This window comes from Patagioenas fasciata, chromosome 23 (genome assembly GCF_037038585.1).
Source record: "Patagioenas fasciata isolate bPatFas1 chromosome 23, bPatFas1.hap1, whole genome shotgun sequence".
In the NCBI taxonomy this organism is placed as follows: domain Eukaryota; kingdom Metazoa; phylum Chordata; class Aves; order Columbiformes; family Columbidae; genus Patagioenas; species Patagioenas fasciata.
Window position 1 is genome coordinate 2,118,984 of NC_092542.1, and position 9,707 is coordinate 2,128,690.

The window sequence follows — 9,707 nt, forward strand, 5'->3', positions numbered from 1 at the left end:
CTATATTGGTAACAACTGAAATGCCAGGGCGTTAAATGCTCACCACAAATGGGTTATTTCTTTAGTCTTTTGAACAGGAATTTTTAATTGGTCGGTGATGGCTGTGTGTGAACAAATACAACAGGAAATACAAGCGTTCAGATTCAATACAGCTGAAACTCATGTCTTGAGCTGGGCTCAAATCACCAAAGAGATCAGATTAGTAGAGCCCTGACAATAAAGACTGAGGTGGAATCCTTGGAGAAGGACCATGGTGATCGATGTCTCCTAAATCCCGTCCTGCACGAAGTACGTGTGAACCTGATTTCAGTGTAATTTATTCAACACGCTTATTGCAGCAAGAATGACATTAAGGCCAGGTGGAATTTTGTGTTTCACAAAACACAATACTCACGTTGTTAAAATGTTTAATCTTTTAAGCATCTCACATGATCCCTTGAGGAAAATGGCTGCGTTCAGTTGTGCGGGACAGGGAGCCAAGGGGTTTAAGGCATAAAGCTCTGTGTTCCCTTCAACGGAGCAAGATGTTGCAGTGTTGTCTCGTAAAACGATCTGGATATGCGATCCTAAATTAATACTGAACAGACACTACGTCTTCTTGTCACATTTGGCCTCCAAAGTACACGGGAGTAACTTGCTTTATTCTTCTTTAGCATTACAAATGCAAGAATTCGACACAAAATGCTTTGCTGTATTTTTTATGGGCCTGCTGGTGGAATCATGGAACAAAAACTATTGACCGCGTACTGAATGACTGAAAACTGGTTTGGATTTATCCGTTTTATGAACTCGGGGAATTTGAAGAAGTGATTCAGGAGATTTCTGGCCAAAAAAACCCTCCAAAACCAAACACACGTACAACTAACTCTTTTTTCAGGAAAGGAGACAATCCTCAGATCCTTTCCAAATATAATTTTATGTAAAGTCACAGTAACTGAATGGTGATGCCAAAGCCCATCAGACTACTTCCAACCCCAGACAATCTGTGATTCTGTGGGCCTTTCTGCCTTGACACTGCGACCGGACACAGGTGGTTTCCCAACGGCGCGGGCTGTCCCCTCACCCGCGGGGTCTGGAACCAGCCTCGTATGTGACAAAAGCCTCATCTGTGGTAAAAGCCTCGTCTGTGCTAATCGCACCGCTGTCCGGAGCGTCCCCTGCGCCATCCGCCATGACGGCGAACGGGCGGAAGCGGAAGTCACGCGACCCGCGGGTGCCGCGCTCCCGGAAGGCGCCGCCGGCGCCTCGCAGGCTCCGCCTCGCCGGGCCGCCATCTTGGCTGGAGCCGCGCTCGCCGCAGCGGGAGGTTTGGGGGTCCGGGTTTGCCCTGCCCGCTCCTCTGGCTCCTGCGGCGCTCCCGCCCTCTCCCCGCTTCCTCCCTCCTTCCCTCGGCCTCACGGTGCGGGCGGGTGAGGCGGCCCGGCGGCGGAGGGGCCTGCGCGAGCAGGGAGAGGTGAGCGGGGCCTGGGCCGGCGGGGCGAGCGCCTGAGGGAGCTCAGGGGAGGCTGTGGGAAGGGTGTCACCCGCCCTCTGTCCCTTCCTTGGGGACACCGTTCACCTGCCCGAAGGCCGGCGGGTTCTTTCCTTTCTTCTAGGAAATTGTGTCGTCGAAATGGGGGCCCCGGGCCGCGCGTTCTGTAAATGCTGCCGGTTGTTTTCCGCCTGTAAGATACAAAGGTGCTTGCGGATGAGGTTTGGGTTGGGGTTTAAACCCCCGTGACGAAGTGCTGGGAAATACTTTGATGTGTTTTTGCGGCCCGTAGCGAGGGGCGTTATTGTGAGGCTTCAGAACAAACATATTACATTAAAAAAGATGTGATTCAGTCCGTGTTTTAAAGTTAAAGCTGACTTTTTCAGAGAAAAAAATTATTGATTTTATGATTTCAAGGCCTGTGATTTAAAAACGTGTGAATTCTTTCAAGGAAAAATACACATATAACAATAACTTACAGACATTTTGACAAGAGCCAGATTAAATGTGTTTGTTTTGAGTGGCGTTTGAATACTTGACCACATACAATTGTTGCTTGTGGTTTGAATGTTATTTCTTTAATAAGGTGTACTTGGCTGTCTGTTTGAAATAAAGAAACAGTAAGAGTCATAGGCATTTAACACACTTTTTGTGTCAAATGCTGCTGTCATATTGTAGGCATTGTCTTATCTCTTCATACAAGCCATTTGTAAAATCTTTCCTTCTTGTTCTTGCCTGAATTTCCCTGTTTACATCAAAGTCACTGGCTCAGTTTCTCTGGGGAAAGTGAGTTAAGTAGCAGTTGTTAATTGGTGCGTGTTCTGTAGGTGCATTGTGAGGGCTGATGATTTCTTTGTCTCAAAAGCAGCACTGGGATTTCCTTTCTTCACACTGACTTGTCTCATTTGGGATGAGGTCTTTGTTTGCCTGGAAGAGAATGATCTGGCTCAGAAGTTCCATTCTGTAACCTCAACTGACTCTTAGGCAGCAGAGTTAGTGTAAAATCCTTCACCTTAAATAAGGTTATTGTCTTTTCTTTGTTTGTTATTTATTTCAAGCAACTACACCTGTAGAAACAGCAAATAAATTAAAACCATGGATGAATTTACATAATAGATATTCAGACTGAATAGGGAAATTAATTACTCAAAAAGTATAAGGCCTTTAAAACAGTGTCATAATGATGTGTGCAGGACTGGTTATTCAGGGTTCAAGTAGGTTCTATAATACAGTGTATTTTCACGATGGCAATTCACTGTAGTATATGAACAGCAGTGGTCTGGAAGGAGTATTTTCGCTAATTTACAGAATGTCTTGGGAGTGCGTTCAAAATTTTGTATGGTTCTTGCCACTCAAAAGTTATGGTAACTTAATTTACAGTTAAAAACCACTTTGTAAAGTAGATTTTGCAAACATCTGCAGCTGTGTTCAATGAATCGTAGTAGCTCTGCATCTCTTACAATTCTATTGAGATTGTGTTTATATATATATTTTTAAACTAGATGAGCAACAACAGTAATAAGAGAGCACCAACGACAGCGACCCAGAGGCTTAAACAAGACTACCTGCGAATTAAGAAAGATCCAGTGCCTTATATCTGTGCAGAACCCCTCCCATCCAACATCCTGGAATGGTAAGAATTGGAAGGAACTGTTTGCTTGCTTGTGGAGAGAACGAGATTTTCCAGGTCTGCAAGTCCGACTCCCTCACTCCTACAGATTGTGTGGGAATTCGGGTCTGGGAGGAGAAGTGTGAAACTTTGCTGAAGTGCTCCTGTATCTTCATTTTTCTAGAGAATTTGAAGCCTGATTGCATGCTGACTTTCATACTATTTAAATTTCTTTCTTTGTCCTAGGCACTATGTTGTACGGGGACCTGAAATGACTCCTTATGAAGGTAAAAGTTGGCACGCAGCAAAAGCGTGCCTGTGCTTTATGTTGGGATTGGCATGCCCGAGTAATTGTGTGTCTATTTGAATGGGTAAAATAGAACTGCTGTAAATAGCTCTAAAAACTGTTAGTGCAGTTTCCAAGCTGTCCCTGACTTGGGTGATAGCGTGTTGAAAAGAGGTAGTGGTACTACTGTTAGTGATTGTTCTGTTATCAAGGATTCTAACAAAACTACATTTAGGTTAAACTGAAGACAGATAACTTCCTATTAAGTGATTGCTAAAGGTCTTGGAGCAGATAACTCACTTTAGATAGTAAAAAAAAAAATCCCATTTACCACCTAATGCTCTTGGTGAAGGGAGATGTTTATTCTCTTTATGAATTTCTCTGGAGAAAGTGAGGAACGTAAAAGTGTGATTAATTTGTTGTATTCACATATTTCACGGTGTCATTTGGAGCCTCTCACAAAATGCTTTTTGAAGCTGGATTCTTCATAGGATTGTATTCGTAGTTACTTGTGTTTCTAAAACTAATCCATTTGTATTGTATTAAATACACTTTGGCTGGTTTTCCTTAAATGTGTTACGGACCTGACAACAGAAAGTGCTGTTTGTAATATGCATGTGAGAGAATTGCCTCCAAAGTGAAACTATGGTAGTTGTGGATCGTTATTCCTGTGTTTTAGAGGCACAAGATAATGAGCTTGATCTCTTTAGTGTGAGGGGGAGAAAGAATTAGAGGGTTTTATTTGGCCCATTTTGAGTAGCAGCTTAGGACTTCATCTTCATGCAAAATAAGTAATTCATCTCTTTATGTAATGCAGGTGGCTATTATCATGGGAAACTAATATTCCCCAGAGAATTTCCTTTTAAACCTCCTAGTATTTATATGATTACACCTAATGGAAGGTTTAAGTGTAATACAAGGTAAGGATTTTCTTCTAACACTTAAGCAATTAACACCATTTTATCAATATGTATAATGTGTAGTAATTCTAACCGCAAAACTAAACCACACTGTCTGTTCTTATCCCTTTGAAGGTTGTGTCTTTCAATCACCGATTTCCACCCGGACACGTGGAATCCGGCTTGGTCGGTCTCGACGATCTTAACGGGCCTTCTTAGTTTTATGGTGGAAAAGGGCCCCACACTGGGCAGCATAGAGACGTCCGAGTTCACAGTAAGCGCCAGCGCGGCACCCACGTTTCGGCAGCTTAGGGAATGTTAAACAGGACCTCAAAGTTAAACCAGCAGCAGCAGCTGGTGTTTTGGTGTCTCAGAAATGAATACGTTGTTGCCTGCTACAGATGATGAGCAGATGAATGGAGTCAATTTTATGTAGTGTAGGAATGGGGAGAGGATCTCTTAGAGAATTTTAAATCTCTTTTAGTAAACAATATGGTTAGGACTTTCTTTCTCTGTCCGTCCTTCCTCTGGAAGTGTCTGCCAAGCAAGCACATTAGTACAGAATGCTAATCCCACAAGTGAAGAATGGAGGAGATAATAAAGGTCTAGAAATGTCTGTTGTAAGTGAGTAATATTCACAAGTATGAAATGTTAGAAACTAGTTTGCTAGTGGTTTGCACTGTTCTTGTGGGAAATAATCAGCCGATGAATTAAAGCATATTAACTTTGTTGGTATGCAACTGCTAATAACTTCTTTTCCTCCACAGAAAAGACAGCTTGCTGCACAAAGCTTAGCATTTAACTTAAAAGATAAAGTTTTCTGTGAGCTCTTCCCTGAAGTGGTGGAGGTAAGGGAAGTCATCCGTGCAATGATTTGGTTTTCTGTTTTTCCGTTGCTCTGTGTAGATCTGTATACTAATTGTTTAGGACTGTTCCCAGACAATGGCTACTTTTGTCAATCTTGAAAGCCTTTTAAAAGGTGCTTTTGCTACATGTAGGAGTTAAAAACTTGAATCTTGAAATGGAATTCTTTTTCTGCCACACAAAGATCCCATTGTATAGGGAATCAAATGTGTATTTAGGATTGGTATCACAGCCTTGACTGAGCTGCACATGCAGCAAACATGGTTGTCCCAATATTTTAGAATTAGATATTGTGTTTTCTTGAGTTTGAGTATGCCAGAAAATCAGAAATACTTTCTGCAGTACAGTTTTACTGGTACCTAAATGACTGGGAAACTCTGAAGGCAATAATAGATACCTGCTGTTGTGTTCCATGCACAGGCAGATTTTTAACATGTAATACTTAACAGTCCTAATCCTTCTAAGCTTCTGTGATTGCTTTCTTCATTGTTTTAATGTCTTGTGTTAAAAATAAGCTGGACTTGCAAGACTTTTGATGAAGGAATTTATTTCTGACAAAAGGCTTCTCAGAAAACATGCATGTGAACTACAAAAATACTTGGCCAAATGATTGTTAGTGTCAACTACTGAAGTAGGTCACTTTGGAAGGAGCTGGGGAGTCTGTGCAGCTGTGTGTAATGCAGTTCATTTAGTTTAAAAGACACTGCAGTATGAAGAAGTGTACCATAGCCCTTCCCCATTCTGAAATCTTTTCAAAACATCCAATAGCTTCACGACTTTTGCTTCCAACCATTCAGTTGTTTTTTTTTCCTTTCTCCAGGAAATCAAACAAAAACAGAAAGCACAAGAAGAGCTCAGTAACAGACCCCCATCCCTCCCTTTGCCAGATGTTGTCCCTGATGGGGAAGCACACTACGGGCAGAACGGAATCCCCCTTCTTAACGGGCACGTACCGTTGGCACCTGCCAACCATCCGGGTCTCCAACAGGCCAACCGTAACCATGGACTTTTAGGCGGAGCTTTGGCGAACTTGTTCGTTATAGTTGGTTTTGCAGCCTTTGCCTACACAGTCAAGTATGTACTGAGAAGCATAGCGCAAGAATGAGGAGGATGATGATAAAAGAAATCCAAGACCAAATTAGTGGTAGTTGCAGAATGAGTGGGACTCTTTGGGCACCTGACTGACACTGGGATAATAAATACTTGTTTTACCAAGTTGCAGGTAAAACATTGGTTGGCTCATGGGTTATTTTTGAGAAATGAAATAGTTTGGATTAGTCAGAAAACTAAAAGAAGTTCTGCTCACAGATTCTCTTGTCCTTGCTGCTGTCTACTAGTGGCTCACAAACAAGTCAAAGCATTATTGATGAGACACTAACATTTCTAGTGCTTTGATTTTTATAGCAGTCCTCCATCTGTTATTTGAAATTTGAAAATCTTAAGGAAATAAGGCTTTTTACTTCATTGAACAATTTTTAAAATTTCACACCTTACGCATATCGTATTTTATTTTCATTAGTACAGGTGTTGAAATGATTCAAGTAGAGGTTTCATGTGGACTTGATAAGGGTTTGGTTCATGTGAACGTTGATGCTACAGAAGATTGCTGGTTTCCTTTTTAAAATAGAATGAACATCGTTGCATATCTAGTCAGTAGTGATTAGATGAGTGGGAAGATAACACCCTGTGTGTTAAATGTGTTGTCTAAATTATCGCAGTGTAATCGAAGGTTTTATTTGGGCTGCAAGAAGTGCAGTTGTCAGCCCTTAGGAATGATTAGCAAGAAAAAGCATTTGAATCAGTCTGTAGCGGGGATGCCCGGATCCAGTATCGATTTGGGTTTGTTCACTTGCAGATTTCCGTTCTGAGAGATGTGATATTTGAAAGCTGTAATACTTAATTTTGATCACAAGGTGCCACTGTTGAAAATAATAAAACTGAACACACCAATGGAGAGTTGATTGTGTATTCAGAAAATCTCTGGATTTCTTGGACTTTGGTAAATGAAGTGCCCTTGGGAAGAGAAAAAGAGTCTGAAAAACAAACCAGCTTCATCAGAGTCAACTGAATTAATCTGAAGTGTCACTAGATGAAGTAAACCCTTGAAATCAGTTGTTCTTGCTTACTTGAAGATTTGCATAAATTTAAACCTCCACCACCACCAAAAGCCAAACCCTTCTAATTCATCTGAGATTCTAGAAGCTTTTTTGCTTTTAGGTGTAAGTTCACCACCATTCCCCTTCAGAGGATTGATGACTGAAATTCCTGTTTGTAGATGGCATTACAGGACTGTGGGTAAACACTAGAGCTCCTCGGGTAGTTCAAAATCTGAAATTACTTTTTTAACCAAGTTTGCTTGATTTCCCCTCCCTGCTTAATTTTATCCAAATGCTTTATTTCATCAGAGGCAAACTTACTGTGCCTTCTGTGAGTGACAGGGATGCCTGGTCATCTGGGGAAGAACACGCTCGCTGTTCATGGCACAACAAACTGTCAGAAGTGATAGTGGCGTCAAAAGCTCTGCAAATAACTGCGTAGTCTTATTTGAAGTATTGTTAAGAGCCCAAATAAATATTACCTCATGTATCTAAGAATTTTTTTGAAACTCTTTTATTTTCCCTTTCAGATTTGTTCTCTCTGCGTGTTCTCAGTATCTCGAGTTGTAAGGAAAACATACTGTTAACCCATGAGCCATGCAGCTTAGAGCAGCAGTAAATGTGACCAATTCTCTGCAATAGGTAGGAATTACCCAAACTAGCAGAACAGCTCTTTAGTAAAGAAATCTCAAAACAGTTCTTCCTGAGCTAAGGAAGGGAACGAGGAGGTGGGGTGTGAGGATGGAATTTGGAAAAGGCTGGATTTTAAAATGTATTTATAAGTCTTTGATTTTTTTTTTTGGGTGATTTTTACCAAATCTTATTTATAACTCTTTTTAATTTACCTCTTGTATGTGCTTAATCAGCTCTTTGAAAAAAAGAAGCACTGATGTATCTGTGTAGAAGCAGTTGGGTCTGTCAGTCTGGGGCCATGCTGGGCAGCAAGGGAGAGATGTCTTTCCTGCACTGATGGGATATTTTGGGATGGCTTGTCAGACTGATAGCTTTTTTTTCAAAGTAAATGGACCTGTTGCTGAGGCTGTTCTGCCTCGTAGATGTCAGTATCATTCAGTCATGTTTGTTCTCACAATGCCTTTTATTACCATTGACGTCGCCTACAGACAGGAGCTTATAATTGGTTGTCTGTGTCTGTCTTCTGACGAAGTTCTTTTAGCCACATGAAGACAAAGGCAAGGAGACCTTGGGCACGATGTATTTGCATCTTCTGTGAAATGTACCTAACCACGGCAAAAGAACTAGTAAAGCACGGAGATGTTGAATAAAAGGCATTTGATTATGTGACAAGAAATTGGCCTTAAGCTGCACCCAAGTATTTGAACGGGGGGGTCTCTTGTTTTTAGTGAGTGCCACGATCGGAAACAAAAAACTGTTGGTTAAACCCTGGACATGCTGCATCTTTTCTGAGGATTGGTTGTATTTAAAAAACAAACTAAACTTCCAGTTGCTGTTCCTCTTCGGCAGCCTGGATTCAGAGAAAGACGTGACAGTTGTTTCAGGTGCTGTTCGTGGGACGTGAGGAGCGATCGCTGAATCCTTACACCTATGGCTTACACAATTTTGATACATCTCCTTGCCTTTGGTAACAGAAGATTTATTCCCTTTTGTGTAGATTTTACCGTTTTGTGGTTTGTTTTTTTTTAGAAGCATTTTTAATAGTACGCGGTATCTGATCTTTTTGTTACCAAAGTCATTCGCTGGAGTAAACCATTCTTTGCCATGCAAAAATATTCTCATGCCCTGAAGCAGTGCATTAATTAATGTAATAAAACGAAAAGCTGCCCCTCAGTATATGATATTGGAACAAATGTCCGGCCCTTCACTCTCATGCTGCTATTCCATGGATTTCTGTAAGGTTGTTGTCACAGGCAGCAGGGAGTTTTGCAGCTTCAATCAGAAGACATCTCAGTGGTCGCCTTTAAAGATCTCTTGAGTCTTAAAATCCAGGGTTTGTGTGTAGCCGTAACTTTTCTCCCCCTAAGATTTCACGGTCACGGAAGTTCCTTTACTTCAAGCATGTACTGAGGAGTAGAAATGACTGCGTTGTAAAGTTGTTTGTTCATAATAAACGTTCATGATAAAATTGATACTTTCTGTGGGACTGTTTTTGGGAAAGGAATCACTGGGAAGAAATCTAACTGGATATTTGTGGACTAGAAAGCAAATTATGGCTAAACTGCTCCCCCACCTCCAGGTTTCTTTTCTTTCCTGTGGTAAAACACCTCCAGAAGACCTACAGGTAATAACTTGTACATCTTTTGATAATGCAGTTCCTCTCCAGATAGGTATTTGTTCTATCATGACATGTCACGACTGTCACTGCAGTGCGGTCCCTGTTTTCAGTACCTTCCCTGGGGCACGTAGGAGTTGCTCTAAGATGCTGTTTCACTGGTTTTGCCATCAGTGATGATGTCTGGATGATTGGAACCTTGCTGTTCCTTATAATTTGATGGAGTGGAAGTGG

At 41.4% G+C, this 9,707-nt stretch overlaps 1 protein-coding gene across 2 annotated transcripts; it reads left to right on the forward strand.

Annotated features, from left to right (window-relative positions):
- Nucleotides 1-1,245: 1,245 nt before the first annotated feature.
- UBE2J2 (ubiquitin conjugating enzyme E2 J2) lies at nucleotides 1,246-9,330 on the forward strand. Of its 2 annotated transcripts, XM_071798346.1 has the most exons (8): nucleotides 1,321-1,453; nucleotides 2,340-2,493; nucleotides 2,974-3,104; nucleotides 3,327-3,367; nucleotides 4,184-4,286; nucleotides 4,401-4,539; nucleotides 5,033-5,113; nucleotides 5,950-9,330. In XM_071798346.1, exons 3-8 carry the CDS (start codon nucleotides 2,974-2,976, stop codon nucleotides 6,232-6,234), a joined length of 780 nt encoding a protein of 259 aa, XP_071654447.1. In that variant the 5' UTR covers nucleotides 1,321-1,453; nucleotides 2,340-2,493; the 3' UTR covers nucleotides 6,235-9,330. The 2 variants fall into 2 exon arrangements, with proteins under 2 accessions (XP_065711168.1, XP_071654447.1); XM_065855096.2 differs by lacking the exon at nucleotides 2,340-2,493 and having other exon boundaries at nucleotides 1,246-1,453.
- Nucleotides 9,331-9,707: the final 377 nt, after the last annotated feature.

What these genes read in the sequence shown, in the direction of transcription:
- UBE2J2 (XM_065855096.2), top strand. Translation starts at nt 2,974, where the DNA reads ATGAGCAACAACAGTAATAAGAGAGCACCAACGACAGCGACCCAGAGG. An exon ending in TAGAGACGTCCGAGTTCACA is followed by an intron (nt 4,540 to 5,032) that starts GTAAGCGCCAGC and finishes TTTCCTCCACAG; the next exon opens with AAAAGACAGCTTGCTGCACA. An exon ending in TCTTCCCTGAAGTGGTGGAG is followed by an intron (nt 5,114 to 5,949) that starts GTAAGGGAAGTC and finishes TCCTTTCTCCAG; the next exon opens with GAAATCAAACAAAAACAGAA.